At 44.1% G+C, this 24242-nt stretch overlaps 1 protein-coding gene across 1 annotated transcript in view; it reads right to left on the bottom strand.

Moving 5' to 3' along the window:
• Positions 1-24242, bottom strand: part of LOC126334844 (ATP-binding cassette sub-family C member 4-like) — a 170103-nt gene that overhangs the window by 5700 nt on the left and 140161 nt on the right. The window contains exons 22-23 of the mRNA XM_049997511.1: positions 17086-17246; positions 15737-15866 (exon numbers count right to left, since the gene is read on the bottom strand). Coding sequence (XP_049853468.1) covers positions 15737-15866; positions 17086-17246 — 291 coding nt within the window. The remainder of the gene's footprint in view (positions 1-15736; positions 15867-17085; positions 17247-24242) is intronic.

Here is a 24242-nt window from a genome sequence, read left to right as displayed (position 1 = left end):
CTACTGTATATCATTCTGCCACTAAATCTTTGCGTTCATATTGGTCTCTGTTATTGTAAGGACTTTGTATTTCGTACCGGTTAACTATGATAACTGTAACTTACTTTTCTAATAGTGATTAAATTGTTAAATATCCAGAGGCGTAAATGAGGATACATGAGTACAATGTACATCTGTATAATCTATGTTGGATACTTTTATTTTAATCTCGTCTTGCACGTTAACCCTAGTGCCTTGTACTTTACAGTTCAATAGAACTGCGAATCAGAGAAACTGTAATCGTTTTATCCATGTGGCACAAATAGTTTTTAAACACTGGGTGCCTCAACTCAGTTATTTGAAGTATGCACTTGAAAGTTAATAAATTTATCGTGCAGTATTGTCTTTCACTGGATTGCGACTCAAGTGTATATTCAAGGATTAAGAGTATGCTAACATGTCTTTTTCTCATTTTTTAAAAAATTAAGCAATTATTATTAACGCAACCGACTTACAATTGAAGGTGTTACCCGTTACCTGTATTGTATTTGTATTTCTTACTACTTAGTTGAACGTGTTGTAATAAAATTTGTTCGTTTAATATTATTTATATTCTCTGACCCCAGTAACTTCTTACTAACCCAACTCGCTCTCTTTCTTTTCAACCACCACTCTTGTAATCGAGTACTATCAAAAGATTTATTATTTTTTAATTATCTTGTATTTGTCCCCATTTAAAGAGAGCTGCAATTCATTAGACTAAGCACAAACACAGTATGAGGCGTTCTGCACTTGATTATAATCATCCAGCGACGCTACAGTTCCGTAACTTTCAGCATCCTCAGTGAACAATCTGTTGGTCCTGTTGACCTAGCCGGCCGCGGTGGTCTCGCGGTTCTAGGCTCGTAGTCCGGAGCCGTGCGACTGCTACGGTCGCAGGTTCGCATCCTGCCTCGGACATGGATGTGTGTGATGTCCTTAAGTTAGTTAGGTTTAAGTAGTTCTAAGTTCTAGGGGACTAGTGACCGCAGCAGTTGAGTCCCATAGTGCTCAGAGCCATTTGAACCACTTTTGTTGACCCTATCTGACGAATCGTTAGTGTGTACCGAGAGAGCTTTAGACGGTATCTTTCCTGTTCATCATTTTCCATCCAGGATAAAATAGTGGAATGAATTAGTTACATATTCTCGAACAAATCCAGTGAATTTCTACTCCACCGACAAAATTTCGGCGATTTTGTAGTGATGTTTTCCGCGTATTTTCGGACAAGGGATCAGTAGTCCCCGGTGGCCTGTTATAAGGTAACTGTTTTCCGTTGGATTTATTATCATAATTTATATTAGTATTTGTCTCTCACTGAAAACATCGGCAAAATATCTTATGTAATTGACTCACGGTACCTGCTATTAACTACAGCAAAGCTCCATTTATTTTTAACCATTGATCTCTCATTAAAGTTGGCTAATGAAGAGTTGGCTGACATGCAAGTCGTGTATGGGTTCAATGAATACAATGAAAGACGGCCATAATACACACATAAAATAAGTTTCTCAGCACCCTGGTCTCCAGAACTCCTGAAGAAAGACGTTGACTGTGGATATTGTATCACAGACACAGCCCCTTTGACTGTTCAGAGATGTCACTAAACCCGGCCAAAGATGTAAATAACCATGCATGAGCAGCGCCTATTAGACGGAGGGGGTCCGACAGTCGAACAGTTCTAGTCATTCCAGCAGGAAGGAGGTATATTGCTCTTGTTGTCTGTAATACAGCCATGCCTAGACGGTCAATTCCGCGGTTCGATCGCGTCCGCATTATTATTTGTGCCAGGAAGGGCTCTCAACAAGGGAAGTGTCCAGGCGTCTCGGAGTGAACCAAAGGGATGTTGTTTGGACATGGAGGAGATACAGAGAGAAACAGGAACTGTCGATGACATGCCCCGCTCAGGCCGGCCAAGGCGTACTACTGCAGTGGGTGACCGCTACCTACGGATTATGGCTCGAAGGAAACCTGACAGCAACCCCACCATGTTGAATAATGTTTTTCGTGCAGCCGCAGGACGTCGTGTTACGATTCAAACTGTGCGCAATAGGCTGCATGATGCTAAACTTCACTCCCGACGCCCATGGTGAGGTCCATCTTTGCAACTACGATACCATGCAGCTCGATTCAGATAGGTCCAACAACATGCCGAATGGACCGTTCAGGATTAGCATCATGTTCTCTTCACCAATGAGGGTCGCATATGCCTTCAACCAGACAATCGTAGAAGATGTGTTTGGAGGCAACGCGGTCAGCCTGAACGCCTTAGACACGCTGTCCAGCGAGTGCAACAAGGTGGAGGTTCCCCGTTGTTTTGGGGTGACATTATTTGGGGCCGACGTACGCCGCTGGTGGCCATGCAAGTCGCCGTAACGGCGTACGTGGATGCCATCCTCCGAACGATACTGCAACCATATCGGCAGCACATTGGCGAGAGATTCGTCTTCGTGGACGAAAATTCGCGCCCTTATAGTGGACATCTTATGAATGACTTCCTTCAGAATAACAACATCGCTCTACTAAAGTGACCAGCATATTCTCCAGACATGAACCCAATCGAACATGCCTGGCATAGATTGAAAAGTGCTGTTTATGGACGACGTGACCCACCGAAAACTCGGAGGGATCTACGCCGAATCGCTGTAGAGGAGTGGGACACTCTAAACCAACAGTGCCTTGATTAACTTGTGGATAGCATGCCACGACTAATATAGGCATGCACCAATGTAAGTGGACGTGTTACTAGGTATTACAGTTATTGGTGTGTAACGCAGTCTGGACCACCACCTCTGAAGGTCGCGCTGTATGGTGGTACAACATGCAATGTGTGGTTTTCATGAACAATAAAAAGGGCGGAAATGATGTTTATGTTGATCTCTATTCCAATTTTCTGTACAGGTGCCGGAACTCTCGGAACCGAGGTGATGCAAAACTTTTTTTGATGTGTGTAGCTGTACGCAGAGCCGTTCCCGCATCGCTGGCAACCACATCACTGCACTTCTGCAGCTGAGAGCTGTGAAGATATTTTTGGTGAAACAAAGGTGACTCGTATTACAAACACAATAAATCATAATTACACTACTGGCCTAAAAAATTACTACATCAATAACAAATGCAGCTGATAAACGGGTACTCATTGGACAAATATATTATACTATATAACTGACATGTCCTCCCCCCATGAACCATGGACCTTGCCGTTGGTGGGGAGGCTTGCGTGCCTCAGCGATACAGATGGCCGTACCGTAGGTGCAACCACAACGGAGGGGTATCTGTTGAGAGGCCAGACAAACGTGTGGTTCCTGAAGAGGGGCAGCAGCCTTTTCAGTAGTTGCAGGGGCAATAGTCTGGATGATTGACTGATCTGGCCTTGCAACATTAACCAAAACGGCTTTGCTGTGCTGGTACTGCGAACGGCTGAAAGCAAGGGGAAACTACAGCCGTAATTTTTCCCGAGGACATGCAGCTTTACTGTATGATTAAATGATGATGGCATCCTCTTGGGTAAAATATTCCGGAGGTAAAATAGTCCCCCATTCGGATCTCCGGGCGGGGACTACTCAGGAGGATGTCGTTATCAGGAGAAAGAAAACTGGCGTTCTACGGATCGGAGCGTGGAATGTCAGATCCTTTAATCGGGCAGGTAGGTTAGAAAATTTAAAAAGGGAAATGGATAGGTTAAAGTTAGATATAGTGGGAATTAGTGAAGTTCGGTGGCAGGAGGAACAAGACTTCTGGTCAGGTGACTACAGGGTTATAAACACAAAATCAAATAGGGGTAATGCAGGAGTAGGTTTAATAATGAATAGGAAAATAGGAATGCGGGTAAGCTACTACAAACAGCATAGTGAACGCATTATTGTGGCCAAGATAGATACGAAGCTCACACCTACTACAGTAGTACAAGTTTATATGCCAACTAGCTCTGCAGATGATGAAGAAATTGAAGAAATGTACGATGAAATAAAAGAAATTATTCAGATAGTGAAGGGAGACGAAAATTTAATAGTAATGGGTGACTGGAATTCGAGTGTAGGAAAAGGGAGAGAAGGAAACATAGTAGGTGAATATGGATTGGGGCTAAGAAATGAAAGAGGAAGCCGCCTAGTAGAATTTTGCACAGAGCACAACTTAATCATAGCTAACACTTGGTTTAAGAATCACGAAAGAAGGTTGCATACGTGGAAGAACCCTGGAGATACTAAAAGGTATCAGATAGATTATATAATGGTAAGACAGAGATTTAGGAACCAGGTTTTAAGTTGTAAGACATTTCCAGGGGCAGATGTGGACTCTGACCACAATCTATTGGTTATGACCAGTAGATTAAAACTGAAGAAACTGCAAAAATGTGGGAAATTAAGGAGATGGGACCTGGATAAACTGAAAGAACCAGAGGTTGTACAGAGTTTCAGAGAGAGCATAAGGGAACAATTGACAGGAATAGGGGAAAGAAATACAGTAGAAGAAGAATGGGTAGCTCTGAGGGATGTAGTAGTGAAGGCAGCAGAGGATAAAGTAGGTACAAAGACGAGGGCTGCTAGAAATCCTTGGGTAACAGAAGAAATATTGAATTTAATTGATGAAAGGAGAAAATATAAAAATGCAGTAAATGAAGCAGGCAAAAAGGAATACAAACGTCTCAAAAATGAGATCGACAGGAAGTGCAAAATGGCTAAACAGGGATGGCTAGAGGACAAATGTAAGGATGTAGAAGCTTATCTCACTAGGGGTAAGATAGATATTGCCTACAGGAAAATTAAAGAGACCTTTGGAGAGAAGAGAACCACGTGTATGAATATCAAGAGCTCAGATGGCAGCCCAGTTCTAAGCAAAGAAGGGAAGGCAGAAAGGTGGAAGGAGTATATAGAAGGTTTATACAAGAGCGATGTACTTGAGGACAATATTATGGAAATAGAAGAGGATGTAGATGAAGACGAAATGGGAGATACGATACTGCGTGAAGAGTTTGACAGAGCACTGAAAGACCTGAGTCGAAACAAGGCCCCCGGAGTAGACAACATTCCATTAGAACTACTGACGGCCTTGGGAGAGCCAGTCCTGACAAAACTCTACCAGCTGGTGAGCAAGATGTATGAGACAGGCGAAATACCCTCAGACTTCAAGAAGAATATAATAATTCCAATCCCAAAGAAAGCAGGTGCTGACAGATGTGAAAATTACCGAACTATCAGTTTAATAAGCCACGGCTGCAAAATACTAACGCGAATTCTTTACAGACGAATGGAAAAACTGGTAGATGCAGACCTCGGGGAGGATCAGTTTGGATTCCGTAGAGGTGTTGGAACACGTGAGGCAATACTGACCTTACGACTTATCTTAGAAGAAAGATTAAGAAAAGGCAAACCTACGTTTCTAGCATTTGTAGACTTAGAGAAAGCTTTTGACAATGTTGACTGGAATACTCTTTTTCAAATTCTAAAGGTGGCAGGGGTAAAATACAGGGAGCGAAAGGCTATTTATAATTTGTACAGAAACCAGATGGCAGTAATAAGAGTCGAGGGGCATGAAAGGGAAGCAGTGGTTGGGAAAGGAGTGAAACAGGGTTGTAGCCTCTCCCCGATGTTATTCAATCTGTATATTGAGCAAGCAGTAAAGGAAACAAAAGAAAAATTTGGAGTAGGTATTAAAATTCATGGAGACGAAGTAAAAACTTTGAGGTTCGCCGATGACATTGTAATTCTGTCAGAGACGGCAAAGGACTTGGAAGAGCAGTTGAACGGAATGGACAGTGTCTTGAAAGGAGGATATAAGATGAACATTAACAAAAGCAAAACGAGGATAATGGAATGTAGTCAAATTAAATCGGGTGATGCTGAGGGAATTAGATTAGGAAATGAGACACTTAAAGTAGTAAAGGTGTTTTGCTATTTAGGAAGTAAAATAACTGATGATGGTCGAAGTAGAGAGGATATAAAATGTAGACTGGCAATGGCAAGGAAAGCGTTTCTGAAGAAGAGAAATTTGTTAACATCGAATATAGATTTATGTATCAGGAAGTCGTTTCTGAAAGTATTTGTTTGGAGTGTAGCCATGTATGGAAGTGAAACATGGACGATAACTAGTTTGGACAAGAAGAGAATAGAAGCTTTCGAAATGTGGTGCTACAGAAGAATACTGAAGATAAGGTGGATAGATCACGTAACTAATGAGGAGGTATTGAATAGGATTGGGGAGAAGAGAAGTTTGTGGCACAACTTGACTAGAAGAAGGGATCGGTTGGTAGGACATCTTTTGAGGCATCAAGGGATCACAAATTTAGCATTGGAGGGCAGCGTGGAGGGTAAAAATCGTAGAGGGAGACCGAGAGATGAGTACACCAAGCAGATTCAGAAGGATGTAGGTTGCAGTAGGTACTGGGAGATGAAGCAGCTTGCACAGGATAGAGTAGCATGGAGAGCTGCATCAAACCAGTCTCAGGACTGAAGACAACAACAAACAACAAACAACTGACATGTGATTACATTTTCACGAAATTAGGGTGCATGGATCTTGAAAATCAGTACCTCTGGCCGTAATAACGGCATTGATACGCCTGGACATTTAGTCAAGTAGAGCTTGGATGGCGTGTACAGATACAGCTGCCCATGCAGCTTCAACACGATACCACATTTCATGAAGAGTAGTGACAGGCGTATTGTCATAAGCCAGTTGCTCGGCCAACATTGACCAGACGTTTTCAATTGGCGAGAGATCTGGAGAATGTGGTGGACAGGGCAGCAGTCGAACATTTTCTGTATCCAGAAAGGCCCGTAGAGGACCTGCATGATGCGGTCGTGCATTATCCTGCTGAAATGTAGGGTTTCGCAGGGATCCAATGAACGGTAGAGCCACGGGTCGTAACACATCTGAAATGTAACGTCCACTGTTCAATGTAACCAATGGCACCCCATACATTTAAACCGGGTGATACGCCAGTATGGCGATGACAGATACACGCTTGCCTTTAACCCAAATGAATACAGATTCGTTAACAGATATTTTCCTCCTGTTACGAGTATACAATGACAAGGAAGAAGGAGAAACATATGCAGATTTACCAAAATCCTTATTAGTCAATTCCGAAATATGGTAAGTGCGAAAGGCAATAATGTCTTTATCAACAAAACTTTCAAGTCCAGCAACACTTGGTACTCCAGTACCTCCTCGAACAATGGCAACAGTAAACCATCCGTTACCAGGACCAAACGTATCGTTTATATCTAAACTAAAATTAAGTCTACAACCGACGAAAACAGCAGGACCATCCAGCAGAGCTTGTGCAGCGACAGACTTAACTGGAATACGATTCCTCTTGTCTCCAGCTGTTGTAGCAAATTCGATGTTCTCGATGGTCTTGTAGACTGTTTGTTTAGAACGGCGGCGATATCTTCTGTAAGGCATCTTGGCAGCGTTCAATGCAGTTGCCTGTGCAGCAGCAGCAGCGCGACATAGCCGCTACGCGGCACTCGCTCGCTTATATACATGTCCGAACACGCGTGACCTTGATTCGGACTTAGAATATTTATGCCTGCTGGCGGAGCGTTATCCCGGACGCGAGCACTAGTATATCTAGGTGCTCGCGTCCGCTGTGCGCCAGCCAGGCGCGCTGCCAAGATTACGTAAGTTGATCGGCGGATTGCGTCTACAAGACCATCGAGAACATCGAATTTGCTACAACAGCTGGAGACAAGAAGAATCTGTTGTTGATAGAGACATTATTGCCTTTCGCACCTACTATATTTCGGAACTGGCTAATAAGGACTTTGGTAAATCTGCATATGTTTCTCCTTCTTCCTTGTCATTGTCTCTATCAACAAAACTTTCAAGTCCAGCAACACTTGGTACTCCAGTACCTCCTCGAACAATGGCAACAGTAAACCATCCGTTACCATGACCAAACGTATCGTTTATATCTAAATCCGAATCAAGGTCACGCGTGTTCGGACATGTATATAAGCGAGCGAGTGCCGCGTAGCGGCTATGTCGCGCTGCTGCTGCTGCACAGGCAACTGCATTGAACGCTGCCAAGATGCCTTACAGAAGATATCGCCGCCGTTCTAAACAAACAGTCTACAAGACCATCGAGAACATCGAATTTGGTACAACAGCTGGAGACAAGAAGAATCGTATTCCAGTTAAGTCTGTCGCTGCACAAGCTCTGCTGGATGGTCCTGCTGTTTTCGTCGGTTGTAGACTTAATTTTAGTTTAGATATAAACGATACGTTTGGTCATGGTAACGGATGGTTTACTGTTGCCATTGTTCGAGGAGGCGTGTATCTGTTGTTGATAGAGACATTATTGCCTTTCGCACTTACTATATTTCGGAATTGGCTAATAAGGATTTTGGTAAATCTGCATATGTTTCTCCTTCTTCCTTGTCATTGTATACTCGTAACAGGAGGAAAATATCTGTTAACGAATCTGTATTCATTTGGGTTAAAGGCAAAGGTGTATGTGAATATGTAAAATTTGTTGGTGATTGTACTGTATATTTCCATAAATAAATTTTGTTTTTGCAAACTGATCTGTAGCGTAGCTTAGAATTGGACATGGGTACATCTAGAACCGGGGGGCTCAAGGAGGCAACAGCATGTCACGCCACATAGGCGGCTTACGCAATCCGCCGATCAACTTACGTAATCTTGGCAGCGCGCCTGGCTGGCGCACAGCGGACGCTTCCAAAGTGCGTTCACCACGATGTCGCCAAACACGGATGCCACCATCATGATGCTGTAAACAGGACCTGGGTTTATCCGTGCCTCCAGGTTCATCGCTGAGTACATCATCACAGGTGCTCCTGTCTGTGATGCAGCGTCAAGGGTAACCGCAGCCATGGTCTCCGATCTGATAGCCAATGATGCTGCACACGTCGTCGAACTGTTCGTGCAGATGGTTGTTGTCTTGCAAACGTCCCCATGTGTTGACTCAGGGATCGAGACGTGGCTGCACGATCCGTTACAGCCATGCGGATAAGATGCCTGTCATCCCGACTGCTAGTGATACGAGGCCTTTGGGATCCAGCACGAAGTTTCGTATTACCCTCCTGACCCCACCGATACCATATTCTGCTAACAGTCAGTGGATGTCGACAACGCGAGCAGCAATTTGACGATACGATAAGCCGCAATCTCGATAGGCTACAATCCGACCTTTATTAAAGTCGGAAAAGTGATGGTACGCATTTCTCCTCTTCACAGGAGGCATCACAACAACGTTTCGCCAGGCAACGCCGGTCAGCTGCTGTTTGTGTATGCGAAATCGGTTGGAAACTTGTGTGAATGCTCTGAAAAGCTAATGATTTGCATATTACAGCATCTTCTTCCTATCGGTTAAATTTCGCGTCTGTAACACGTCATGTTCGTGGTGTGGCAATTTTAATGGCCAGTAGTGTAATTTCCACATACTGTAAAGGATATCAAAAAGTTTCCGTTCGATGGCCGTACAGACTCGGTATGCCAATAAGGCAAAATGGTCGTGAGCATTGATGGATCTGAGGACTATGGGTCTCAACATCTTAGGTCATAAGTCCCCTAGAACTTAGAACTACTTAAACCTAACTAACCTAAGGACATCACACAGACCCATGCCCGAGGCAGGATTCGAACCTAAGACCGTAGCAGCCCCCCGGTTCCGGACTTCAGCGCTAGAACCGAACGGCCACCGCGGCCGGCGTGAGCATTGAGACAATCATCCCACCGACGTACCAAGTTGAAGATATGAGTTTGGAAAACACCGTGTCCTGCTGAGTGAAGAAGTCCGTAATCGCTTGCTGCACATGCTCGTGCGTCAGGAATCGTTCACACTTGAAGGCGTTTTCTTAAGGGACCAAATATGTGATAATTATATGAGCAGAGATAAGGAGTATGGGCGGATGCTCGAGTATCTCGCACTTACATTGGCGTGCGTTATCATGTAGCTGCAGAACACTTTGTGCACAATTTTCCCGATTCTCGACAGGCATTCTGCCACACATACATAGTTCGTTCCCCAATGGATGTCTATCGGTGTTTGTCCTTCTACAGCCAAGAAACGAATAACAGCACATTGGTCACCTTTGGATGCATTTGCTAGTAAAGTCACCATAGTTCACTTTTTCTCATTTACTCCCCTACGCTGGAAATATATGAATGTCACACTACTCTCTTGTCTGCATGTCGGTGCATGATAGTTGTGCTATGTTGGATACACGCTGCAGCAACGGCATGAGATGGAAATTTTTTGATCGCCCCCTACATTTGCAAGATGTTGTACGTGAATAAAGCGAGCTGTGTTGCGGACTAGTAGTTTTACCCGAACACTTACTGAATGATTGAGGGATTCTTCTTTTCCTCACGGAATCTCATAACTCATAAAATCCTCTAGCGTCGTGCAGCAGAAGTGTTAGTAATGTTTGTCTTTAATTCTGTCCAAGTGTACTGTTACGCTTCTGTAAGAAAGGCGCTGCTGTTTTTTCCAGTCATACAGGGTCAGTCGCTGCGCGAGATTATCCATAAACCTGAACTAAGGAAAGGGTTGATTACGCATAGTGTTTAACTACAAATTTAATAGAAATTCATTCATTATATGATACATTGTTGTTTGATATAGTTTCAATGTACAAATTATGTACGCAGAGTCATAACGAAATCGTACGGATCTATGAAATTTCTGTGGAACTTCGCCGGGAAGTACGTCCTTTTATTAAGCAAACTACCCTGAAAAAGCAAACGATTTAGCTTTGGGTTTGTAGAATGATGAGGAACGTGGGAATCAGTTTACCAAGAAATATTATTTTCACAGTAGAGTCTGGGTTGCTTGTCCTTTACACTACGACGAAAAATTTTGTGAAGTAATTTTTTCATAATTTCTAAGCTAACCATATACACTCCTGGAAATGGAAAAAAGAACACATTGACACAGGTGTGTCAGACCCACCAAACTTGCTCCGGACACTGCGAGAGGGCTGTACAAGCAATGATCACACGCACGGCACAGCGGACACACCAGGAACCGCGGTGTTGGCCGTCGAATGGCGCTAGCTGCGCAGCATTTGTGCACCGCCGCCGTCAGTGTCAGCCAGTTTGCCGTGGCATACGGAGCTCCATCGCAGTCTTTAACACTGGTAGCATGCCGCGACGTGAACCGTATGTGCAGTTGACGGATTTTGAGCGAGGGAGTATAGTGGGCATGCGGGAGGCCGGGTGGACGTACCGCCGAATTGCTCAACACGTGGGGCGTGAGGTCTCCACAGTACATCGATGTTGTCGCCAGTGGTCGGCGGAAGATGCACGTGCCCGTCGACCTGGGACCGGACCGCAGCGACGCACGGATGCACGCCAAGACCGTAGGATCCTACGCAGTGCCGTAGGGGACCGCACCGCCACTTCCCAGCAAATTAGGGACACTGTTGCTCCTGGGGTATCGGCGAGTACCAATCGCAACCGTCTCCATGAAGCTGGGCTACGGTCCCGTACACCGTTAGGCCGTCTTCCGCTCACGCCCCAACATCGTGCAGCCCGCCTCCAGTGGTGTCGCGACAGGCGTGAATGGAGGGACGAATGGAGACGTGACGTCTTCAGCGATGAGAGTCGCTTCTGCCTTGGTGCCAATGATGGTCGTATGCGTGTTTGGCGCCGTGCAGGTGAGCGCCACAATCAGGACTGCATACGACCGAGGCACACAGGGCCAACACTCGGCATCATTGTGTGGGGAGCGATCTCCTACACTGGCCGTACACCTCTGGTGATCATCGAGGGGACACTGAATAGTGCACGGTACATCCAAACCGTCATCGAACCCATCGTTCTACCATTCCTAGACCGGCAAGGGAACTTGCTGTTCCAACAGGACAATGCACGTCCGCATGTATCCCGTGCCACCCAACGTGCTCTAGAAGGTGTAAGTCAACTACCCTGGCCAGCAAGATCTCCGGATCTGTCCCCCATTGAGCATATTTGGGACTGGATGAAGCGTCGTCTCACGCGGTCTGCACGTCCAGCACGAACGCTGGTCCAACTGAGGCGCCAGGTGGAAATGGCGTGGCAAGCCGTTCCACAGGACTACAATCAGCATCTCTACGATCGTCTCCATGGGAGAATAGCAGCCTGCATTGCTGCGAAAGGTTGATATACACTGTACTAGTGCCGACATTGTGCATGCTCTGTTGCCTGTGTCTATGTGCCTGTGGTTCTGTCAGTGTGATCATGTGATGTATCTGACCCCAGGAATGTGTCAATAAAGTTTCCCCTTCGTGGGACAATGAATTCACTGTGTTCTTATTTCAATTTCCAGGAGTGTATTACTGGGCTGTTTGATAAAGGAAGCCACCACTGTCATTTTGATATCCAGGGCTGCATCCGAGAATGGTTCTGCTATGCATCTGGTGGGATTGCAAAGGCATCCTGTGGTACGAAATTCTTCCGAATGAGACTATCACTTTCGAGAAATACAGTTCACAATTGGCTCGTCTGGATTCAGTCATTGAAGAGAAACGACCGGAGTTTGGACACAATACCGTGTTTCACCACGACAATGCCAGAGAACATGCCTCTATGGTGACCCATCAAAAATTGCTTTCTTTTGTGTGGGATGTGTTACTCCAACCGCCGTATTTGTCAAGCACTGCCCTTTCCAAGTTTCATCTTTTCCGCTCCATGCAGAATTTCCTCAGTGGCAAACGCATCACTTGCTGTATATTGTGCACGACCTTGTATGTGAAGTGTGCAAGCAGGCTGACAACCACTCTGTCGTAGCTGTGCCGCGGGGAGACAAACTCACAGCCGTTTGTTGTGATTGCACTGCAGCGAAAAGCGAGCGAGACAACCCAAAATAAAGTCTTCAAAAAATACGTGTTCAGAGCCCGAACGGTTAACATCGCTTTTCCCATTCCCTTTCTGTTGTTAGTACTTTGAAGTTATGATACCACACAGATTATTCCGCCAGTTTAATAGCGACTTGTTGAGCCATGATTCCAAAAAAAGTCCTGAGTACAGTTCTCAAAATTTGTCAGATTTCCGTAGGTTCCGATTTTGTTCCTACGGTGATAGCGCGGTATGGAGTGGATGACGCTACCTACTCTCTTCTTAGTCTCATGGCCATTCAAAGAGAACTGGATTTTATTTCTTCAGAAAGGTCATAATAATCGAGCATGAAGTGATTTCCTTAAGTCGGTAGCGCATAGAACTCAATGATGTAAGTCTAGAGAGCCTACGTACAGAATACAGAGAGATACTGGCTAGTTCTCTTTACACCACCGGTAATACAAACAGAGGCCGCCATTTTCTTGCCTCAATTCAGGCAGAAATAGTATCACCTGTAGGCTACCACAAGACCTGGATTTACTCTGACATTACAGCAGAAATTCTAGCATGTTATTTAATATTGAGTATTATATTTTTAATGCGGAGTACAATATAATAGCCATTTGATATAATGTTCCGGGAAAAATATGAATCGACCAGGGAAAAAGGAATTTAGGTTGTATTACTTTAGACACTCTGAAGCGATTTCAGGATTTCCTGCTTGGATATTCTTTGTTGAATTTGGTCGCATGTATACAGATTTTTCCTTCCCAGCTTAATAAATTTTAGATGAGTTAATTGCGGATCTAGAAACTATGTCTCATATCGCAATGATGAACTGATATTGTAATGACGTTTAGAAACTCCAAAGAATGAAAGAATGGCAAAACGATCAACCAATCACTGAGATTTCACCGAAGCCACTCTCTCTCTGTACGTAACCTTTCTATGTAGGCATCCAGTTAGGAGCATCTGTCTGACATGAATGACCTGCGCCTATTTTCTGTCGTAGCTGCAGTGAAGTAAGATCGAGAGGAACAAATACTTTCACATAACTTCTGTCGAATCGTAAACATATCATCAGCTGCAGTTTCATTTCCTCAGGTGAGTGATTTCAAAAAATGGTTCAAATGGCTCTGAGCACTATGGGACTCAACTGCTGTGGTCATCAGTCCCCTAGAACTTAGAAGTACTTAAACCTAACTAGCCTAACGACATCACACACATCCATGCCCGGGCAAGATTCGAACCTGTGACCGTAGCAGTCGCACGGTTCCGGACTGCGCGCCTAGAACCGCGAAACCACTGCGGCCGGCTGAGTGATTTCAGTTTATTTTATTTTCTGCGATCACTTAACTCAGAATCTTTATTGTACACGTCGTACCGCCGGCCGGGGTGGTCTCGCGGTTCTAGGCGCGCAGTCCGGAAAACGTGCGACTGCTACGGTCGCAGGTTCGAATCCTGCCTCGGGCATGGATGTGTGTGATGTCCTTAGGTTAGTTAGGTTTAAGTAGTTCTAAGTTCTAGGGGACTAATGACCATAGCAGTTGAGTCCCATAGTGCTCAGAGCCATTTGAACCATTTACACGTCGTACCATGAATGCAAGACAAATCTGTATTAAGATCATTCCTAGTGAAACAGTTTCGGAAGACCGAATTCAGTACTCCGACATCTCTCCGCCATCTTACGTTTCGTTGCCAGTATGAGAACGGAACTATAGCATACGTGGCTTCGATCAATAGAGACTGTACGGAAGACCAAAAGTAATTCGGATTTTCATCACATCGATCGCCAAAACATTACTTTCGAATTCCTTGAGTTCCTCTTGCATTGCTCTCCTTATGCTCATTCTTGTGATGGTTCAGATTTTGTCTCTCAACATCGCTCTGACTATTTAAATCTGTGATGAAGATTTGCTTACCCTCGTAGTTAGTTTTTACCACGGCAGTTGAGCTCACAGCCATGGTCGACACATATATATGTCTAAAGTATATTGAACTGTACTTTCTGCTTTTACCTATTTATTCTCCACATTTTTCCCACATATAAATGTTTCGCGTTGATTGCAAAGATAATCTGCAGTCTGTGCGCCTAAGAACATATTCCCCGTGGGATATACGGCATCATGATGACTATTTACAGATTTCTTAAATCCTTTTTTTACAGGTATATGTTATTTTATTCTTAACTATTGTTAAACGTCTCTTTCCCTCTTTCATAAACAGACACACACGCGCGCGCACACACTCTCACACACACACACACACACACACACACACACACACACACACACACACACACACCATGCACGCCATACAATTACACATTTAGAGCCGGCACTGTGGTTGAGCGGTTCTAGGCGCTTCAGTCGGGAATCGCGGTGCTGCTATGGTCGCAGGTTCGAATCCTGCCTCGGGCATGGATCTGTGTGATGTCCTTAGTTAGGTTTACGTAGTCCTAAGTCTGGAGGACTGATGACCTTAGATGTTAAGTCCCATAGTGCTCAGAGCCATTTGAACCGTTTTTGGAAAACACACTGAGGAGACTCGATAGTGATTTGAACCTCGTATACCATCGCTATTCCCTCAGTACCCTCCCAGAATCGTAAGCAAGTATGTTTTCTAAAATCTGAGTCCATCTAGACTATAGAGTAACACAATTTCAGTGTTGAAATTTACTTTATCAAGACGGTCTAAACATTGTACATCACCTATTATGAATATTACGTCATTCTGCGCGTTGTTGCACCTAAGGAAGCAAATAAAAACGCAAAAATATCTTTCCATGACATTCCCATGAGGAAAATATGCATTGTGGCATTCTTTATGACAATTAATAACGGTTTGATTTAACTGGCGTGTAAGTATCTAACAGAATTAAATCTGTTTATCAGATACTGACTACTCTATTAGTTAATTCAGTATAGCTTACCACCATAGTTCCTGCATCCATCACGAGGACCTTATCTGAATCCATAATGGTGTTAAGTCTGTGGGCTATGGTCAGCACTGTACAGTGCTTGAACTTCCTACGGATAGTAGCCTGGATAAGGGCGTCGGTCCTGCAACAAACATTTGTAAATTTACACTGCTCTTTTGTTTACAAGGTAACGCTGACATATTTCTAATTTGAGTAAGAGCTCATGTTACCGTAGTTGTGATCCTCACTGCTAAGAATGCTTTGAACCACATCTCCACTTTACTCAGTTCTATAACATTCTCTTCATAAGAGCGTAACTATTGCAATCTGTACTCAAATTAACATGATTACTGTAGTCAAGCCATAGTAATTTTTACTCTTCCTCACCATCCCCCATTCCCCAAACACACACCCATACTGCGTATTTCCGTCGATAACAGAATTAAATATTTCTTGAAACCTGAAAACGTATCCTATAAACCGGTCCTTTCTTTTAGTCTTCTTTTAGTTGTGCGATAAATTTCTTTTTCTCCCCGATTCTATTCAGTATCTCTCAATTAGTTATCCGATCTACCTATCTGCTCCCCAGAATTCTTCTGTAGCACACGTTTGAAAGAGTTTTAGTCTCTTCTTGTTTGTACAGTTTCTTGCCCACGTCTCACTTCTGTACGAAGTTACTCTCCAGTTATATTTGTGTTAGATGTGAAGATATTTTTCTTTTTTAGAAAACTCATCTTGCTATTGCAAGTCTACATACACTATCTGACCAAAACAAACCACACATCTGTTAATGGAGAATAGTAACGGTTGTGCTTACTGCTACGGTCGCAGGTTCGAATCCTGCCTCGGGCATGGATGTGTGTGATGTCCTTAGGTTAGTTAGGTTTAAGTAGTTCTAAGTTCTAGGGGACTGATGACGTCAGAAGTTAAGTCCCATAGTGCTCAGAGCCATTTGCACCATATTTTGAAGTGTGCAGCAGAGGCCACACTTCCTCTTCTACTCACGGATGTATCGAACGAGGAGATACTGCCTGTAATCCTCTTTGTGAGTAGTTTCTTCGCTATTTTAATTTCATATATCGCTACAGAGCCGTCACGGAGGGAGGCAAAGAGTGTTCGTATTTTTTCTCTGAAAAACGTTTTTATGCGTCAGCACAATCTGCATTCATGGTAACAGCGTCAGTGTGGAACGTGGTGCCTACTATGGCTCGCTAATCATTGGCAGCTCCGGTCAAAGGCGGCAGCTAAACGTGAGACATTTGTTGCTGAACACTGCCACTTGAAAACCTGGAAAATGTTGCTATGACTATGGCTATGGCTATGACCGCGAAAGCTTAAGTATTTTCAATATAAATACTCACTCTGGGTCGACGTTTGCGGTGGCTTCATCGAGCACCAGGATCCTGTTGTTCCTGAGGATGGCCCTCGCCAGACACACCAGCTGCCTCTGGCCCACGCTGAAATTACTGCCGCCTTCCGTCACCCGGAAGTCCAGTGTCTGTATGCTCGACTTGAGCTCCACCTGTGAAATTATGGGATAAAATGGAACAACCTGAGGAATGTATATTAATACTTCTATAGTTCAGGATGAAGCGATATCAGTGATAAGATTCCATTATGACAATGCTGTACTCTGTAAAAGTGAAGGAAAGAATCCAAGACCTATTGAATTAGTTGAAAAGTCTACATATCACAGAATAGTGACAGAGAGACAACGATAGAATATCTAATGTGTTGAGACACAGCAGACACAACGCTAGACACAAAATTAGAATCTAAAGTGGCCACTATATGGTAGAAGAAATTAAGTTCTCAGACCTTGGACGCAAAATAAAACAAAAAGGACATAAGAAGAAGAGCATACAGACAAAGAAAGCAATCTCATTAAAAGACGTTCACTAATATGAAATATAGACGCTAAGCTGAGACAGAAATACCTGAGAATGTACGTCTGGGGTGAGACTTTGAATGGAAGTGAATTGTGGACTGTGGGAAAATCGGTAAAAAATGAATCGAAACGTTTCATTTGTGATATTACTGAAGGATGCTTACAATTAACTGAACAGATAAGAAATGAGGATTTCATGCAGAATTGAGCAGAAGAAGATGAAACAGAGCAAATCGGTTAGGAGAAGTAGGAAAAGTGTTATGACGTCATGGAAAAGCTACCTTTAAAACATCTCTAGAAGGATAGAAGTGTGTGGGAAAAAAAGGCTGGAAAGTTATACACAATAAATAAATGAGTATGTGTGGTGTAAATTCTACTCTGAGTGAAGAGATTGGCACAAAACAGGTAATCATGGCTAGGCCCAACATCTAGTCAAAAAAAAAACTGACGATAGCCCCCACTCCTCAAAATTAATTACAACGCCATGGTAGTGTTTACTGCACTCTGACCGCAGATCAATCACAGATCGCTACATGTCCTGCCACAAAGAGCGTGCAAGCTTGTGACCTCCAAGACCTGTGTTGTGGTGTGTGCGTCCGAGACCTTGTCATCTATTCGTGGTTTCACAGTACTTTAACCGTAGCACATAGCTTCCTATGACAGTAGCATGAGAATAGCCGACCTACTTCGTCTTTACCGAGATACTCGTTCCAGGTTACGACATTCCGCTCTTTTTCACAATCGCCTATGTCAATTCATTTTCTCCATTTGCGGTCTAGCATGTCTCCCCATTCGTCTCTGCTACGTGTGTATACGCCAAGGTGACGGAAGTCAGGGGATAGCGATATTCACGTCTACAGGCATATAATAGGGCAGTGTATTGGCGGAGTTGTATTTGTACTCAGGTGTCTCATGTGAAAAGGTTTCCTACGTGATTATGGCAGTACGACTGGGATTAACAGAGTTTAAAAGCAGAATGTAAGTTGGAACTAAACCCATGGGAAATTCCACTTCGTAAATAGTAGAGAATTCAATATTCCGAGATCTACAGTATCAAGAGCGTGCCGAGAATATCAGATTTGAGGCATTACCTCTCATCATAGACACTGCAGTTGTCGACGGCTTCCACTTAACTACCGAGAGCAGCAGCATTGGCGTACAGTTCTCAGTGTTAACAGACAAGCGATGTTGCGTGAAATATTCGCAGAAACCAATGTGCGACGAACAACGAACGCTCCATTTGGAGAGTTTGATTAAAAGTTTGCGTTAACGGTCTATGCCAGCGGACGATCGGCGCAAGTGTCTTTCCTAACAGCACGTCTCTTGCAGCGCCTCTCCTGTGCCCGTGTCCATGTCGGTTGGATCCTTGACGACTGTAAAACCGTGGCTTGGTCAGATAAGTCCCGATTTTAGTTGGTAAGAGCTGATGGTAGGGTCCGAGTGTGATGCGGTCCAGACGCAGCCATCGACCCAAGTTGTGAGCAAGGCACTGTGCAATCTGGTGGCGGATGAATAATGGTGTGTGCTGTGTTTGCATGGAATGGAAGGGGTCCTCTGGTCAAAGTGAACAGATTATTGACAGGAAATGATTATGTTCGGCTACTTGGAGACCATTTGCATTCATGGACTTCAAGTTCCCAAACAACGATGGTATGTGTATGGACGACAGTGCGCCACGTAACTGGCCCATTGAAGAACATTCTGGACAAAACCAGCGAATGATTTGGCACCCTGGTCGTCCGATATGAATCCCATCGAAAATTTGTGGGACTTAATCGGGAGGTCAGTTCGGGCTCGAAATATTGCACCGGCAACACTTTCGCAATTAAGGACTGCTGGGGACTTCCAACAATTTGTTGAGTCCATGCCGAGTTGCTACACTCCTCCAGTCAAAAGCAGGTCCTACAAGATATTAGGCGGTATCCCATGACTTTTGTCACCTCAGTGTGTTTTTCTTGCCGTGCCATGTGCCCACTCTGCCACCAGGCTGCACTCAGTCTCGCAGTGGACATTGACCTGAATGTTTTGGTTCATCATAGTATTTGTGGTGACTGGCCGGCCCTGTGTATGAATTAGAAATTATTCTTTCTCGGTTACTGAGTCACTGATTCTTTTTCTCGAATACGTCAGTCCAAATATAGACGCGGACGTGCATAGAGAATATTTACCCATAGAGGTATCTGAGAAATGTGGTAATTGTATCATTTCTACACTTAGTGTACATCTTCTCCTTTCATCCTTTCTTTTAATGCAGGAGTTGTTTAACTCATAGATGACGCCCAGTGCATATGCGAAGGTTTTCGAAGTTTATCGATGAATCAAAATCTTCTTGGCTTACCAACGGCCACCTTCTGAAGTGGCGCTCTTAGCAGTCCGAGAAGATTTTATTCTACGGTAGACTAAGGCAGGTGGGCAAAGTAAGGCCAGGCAAGCCAATGCCCATCTGTTGTGAAAGTACGCTAGATAACTTCTAAATAACTGGACCTACTTGATAATGAAGTATCTCTGGTCACCTAACGTGAGGTTGTTTCTTCAAGCATATTTCAGTGTAATCATATGCTGACTTGTTAGTCTGGCCTACAAGTGGTTGCAATTTCTGTCGCAAAGTTTCTTGGATAAATCACCGGTCCTAGTTGTATTATTCAATTTGTTTATGCACGCTTTCAAAGCTTATTTAACACTATTCACTCTGTTATGTATTAACACTTAATCATTTAGACACCAAGTCATGACGCCATACTCTGATGGTCTTATCTGCTTTCATGTCTTAGCTTTCTCAGTGTGTTAATTACTTGAGAATGTGCAGGAACTATAGAATTTCAGAGTGTTTTCACAGTATTAATATACTATTCCTTGAGCCTCCTTCGCTGGCTCCCGGTTATGTTGTCAATAGCTCAAATCCATGTAGTCTCAGTACGTCCTTCTTTCGCATATTTTAATTTTTCTAAGGCCTATAGACTGATCCTAAATAATGGGATACATTAAAATATTTCAGTAATCATTTTTATTCTTTTTAGTGGTAAATAATGAATCCGGCAACGTACAAAAGTGGCGAGCCCTGTGGTCAACGGAGCAGACGGAGTTAACTTCACTTGCTACTCGTGATTGCGAGTAGATCACGAAAGCATCACGAAAATTTTATATTCCCAGACTGACACTTCGCTCGCACATTATTGTTCTCAAATAGCCGGGAGGAAGCTAGGATGACATTGTATTCTAAGTATAGAGCAAGAGAGGGGAATTTTTCGACTGGCAGCTGTAGGGTACCTATCACAATCAACATTTTCAAACGTAGTGTGTACACCTTCTGGGTAGAGAACAAAATTCCTAACCTTTTAAAAAAATACAAATGAAATAGGGTGCTATTGGATGGAACTGTTTCTAAAATGTCACCAAGGAGTAGGACGATGTAGGACCCAAAATCTAAATACCGGAAGGGTTCGAAATGGAATTGACTGACTACTTTATCAAACTAAAACAACTAATGGATCGAATCGGTATAGCTGATAAACCTCATCTGCTGTACAATATCGATGAGAAAGGTTTAAGACCAACATTGCACCACCAGCAACTGGTGCTCGCACAAAATGGAGCTACACGAACTCTCTTGGTAGCTCCAGAACACGGTGAGAATGCCATGGTTGTTATATTGTGACGTTAAATTACTCCCATGATTTTGTTCAGGAGGCAGAGACTGAGACCAGAGTGGGTAGAGAACTTCTTTTTGGCAGCAAAGCTGTGCTGACGCCCACGGGGAGTATAACCAACGACATTCCCACATATCGTTTCGACTACTTTTCACAGTACAAGAAGAACGTCGATAAAACATAACTTGTTTTTGAAGGGCTTTCTTCACACCTTGACCTTGGATTTGATCCTGCAACGGAAAGAGAAAACATTAGTCTTTTTAGTCTCCCGAATATTACAACCCACGAACTGCAACAGACAGATGAACCAGTCTATAAATCCTTTGAGACTTATTTGAATGATAAAGTGCTCACATTCTGAGTGCCTCATCCAGAACGTGAAAGAGCACAGCTGTATTTTGGAAAATAATTTTTAGTGTTTTGGATAGACCAATGACTGCTGGGTTCAAAGCAGCAGCGATATATGCATATAATCCAGACATTATTTCGAAAGTTGCATTCACTCCCTCAGCTTTGTTCGAGATCTCGTCCGAAATTTCTGGCAACAGTTTTCCGCCATCCATACCTGCTGCATCGACACGTCAGTTACAGAATGCAGGTGGGGAGACTCCTCACTCTTGAAATTCTTCTGCTTTAAATGCTATCCAAAGTTCTCTAAGAGCGGTGCTGTCCACGCCTAAAATGAAGCAGCAAAAAACATCCAAACGTCTCAAGCCTTGACTTCCAGAGCGTGGAAGTTGTGAAGTCCCTTGCTTGGTCATAAGCAAGTGTGCAGATGCAAAGAAGTCGATGCCGATAAAAAAATAATTTCCAGGAATCCCTCTGAACCAAAGCGCCAGTATACGAAATTCATCTGTGACCTGGAATTTTTTTGTTTGTGAGGAGCATCTTGCACCTGATGAGAGGCTTTGTCTTCAGTGAAACGCTAATGTTCGTCTGTTGGACTAACAAAAAATACACTGAAGAGCGTAACAAACTGGCAAAGCTGTCTAACATCGTGTCGAGCCCCCGCGAGCACGCAGAAGAGCCGTAACACGACGTGGTACGGTCTCGACTAATGTCTGAAGTAATGCTGTAACGAACTGACCCCATGAATCCTGCAGGGCTGTCCATAAATCCGTAAGAGTACGAGGCAGTGGAGATCTCTTCTGAACAGCATGTTGCCATGGCATCCCAGATATGCCCAACAATGTTCACGTCTGGGACGTTTGGTGGCCAGCAGAAGTGTTTAGGCTCAGAAGAGTGTTTCTGTAGCAATTCTGAACGTGTGGGGTGTCGCATTCTGCTGCTGGAATTGCCCAAGTCCGTCGGAATGTACAATGGACATGAATGGATGCAGGTGATCAGACAGGATGCTTACGTAAGTGTCACCTCTCAGAGTCGTTTCTAAATGTATCAGGGGTCCCATATTACTCCTACTGCACACGCCACACATCGCTACAGAGCCTCCACCACCTTGAACACTGCCCTGCTGAAATGCAGGGTCCATGGATTCATGAGGTTGTCTCCATACGCTTACCCGTCCAACCGCTCGATACAATTTGAAACGAGACTTGTCCGACTACCTAGCATGTTTCGAGTCATCAACAGTCCACTGTCGGTGTTGACGAGCCCAGGTGAGGAGTTAAAGCTTTGTTTCGTGCAGTCATCAAGGTTCACGAGAGGGCCTTTTCCTCCGAGAGCCCATATCGATGATGTTTCGTTGAATGGTTCGCACGCTGGGCCCAGCACTGAAATCTGCAGCAATTTGGGGAAGGGTTGCACTTCTATCACGTTGATCGATTCTCTTCAGTCTTCGTTGGTCCCGTTCTTGCAGGATCTTCTTCCGGCCGCAGCGATGTCAGAGATTTGATATTTTACCGGCTTCCTGATATTCACGGTACACTCGTGAAAACGTCGAACGGGAATGTCCCCACTCCATCGCTGCCTCGTAGATGCTGTGTTCCATCGCTCGTGTGCCAACTACGCCACCACGTTAAAACTCCCATAAATAACTTGCCACTGTAGCAGCAGTGACCAATCTAACAACTGCGCCAGGCGCTTTTTGTCTTTAAACTTCCAGAACGCTATTGAAATAACACCACTGGTCGAAACGACGTCAAATGGCAACGGAGTATTATCGGAGAAAGAGGAAAACGTATGGCAGAAGAAAAAAATAGTGTGAGAGTTGATCAATGTATCAGAATACGTAAATGAAAACACTTATCATGCGCACGACCCATTGAAGTTGGTTTAAACACGCCGGGTACACGGCTTTTCCTCCTTTCGCGTCTGCGACGTTCGCCTTGACTTTGTCAATGTAGGATAGTGCTCTGCTTGTAAAGCTGTATTACAAGAATGATGACTGTGCACGCGTTGCTCTGCAGAAGTTCCGGACTCTGAGGGGTTTGAAAAAAGGCGTTGGTACTATGACTGCCGTGGGTCTGGAGAAAATGATTCGGAAATTCGAAAAGACGGGTTCTTTTGGTGTGCAACCTGGCAGTGGGAGTAAACTAATTTCTTCGACGTCAGTGGAAGTAGTGGCCACAGCAGTGTAGGAGGACACGAGTAGTGGTGTGCAAACGTGTAGAGCACCGAGAATTGCCCGAACTTTGGACATACCCGTGATCACGGTGTGTAAAATCCTACGAAACATCCTTCTTTGCTATCCATTCAAAATTACCCAAGTGCACGAGTTGCTTCCTGTAGACCTACCAGCAAGAGAGACCTTTGCTTTAGAATTTCTTGCTCGCATGTGAGTGGACAATGATCGGCCCTGAAAGATTTTGTGGACAGCGAAGGCCAAGCCCACTTACATCTGACAGGGTATGTCAATACACAGAATTATCGAATATGGGCAAAGGAAAACCCACACCCAAATCAGCCAGTACCACTTCATCCCGAAAAGGTCCCCGTGTGGTGCGGGTGTACGGTATCATTTATCATAGGGCCACATATTTTCGAAGAGACAAGTGCTTCCGGTCCTGTTACCTGTACCGTCACT

Source organism: Schistocerca gregaria, chromosome 2, assembly GCF_023897955.1.
Source record: "Schistocerca gregaria isolate iqSchGreg1 chromosome 2, iqSchGreg1.2, whole genome shotgun sequence".
NCBI classification, from domain to species: domain Eukaryota; kingdom Metazoa; phylum Arthropoda; class Insecta; order Orthoptera; family Acrididae; genus Schistocerca; species Schistocerca gregaria.
This window is presented reverse-complemented; position numbering and strand designations above follow the sequence as displayed.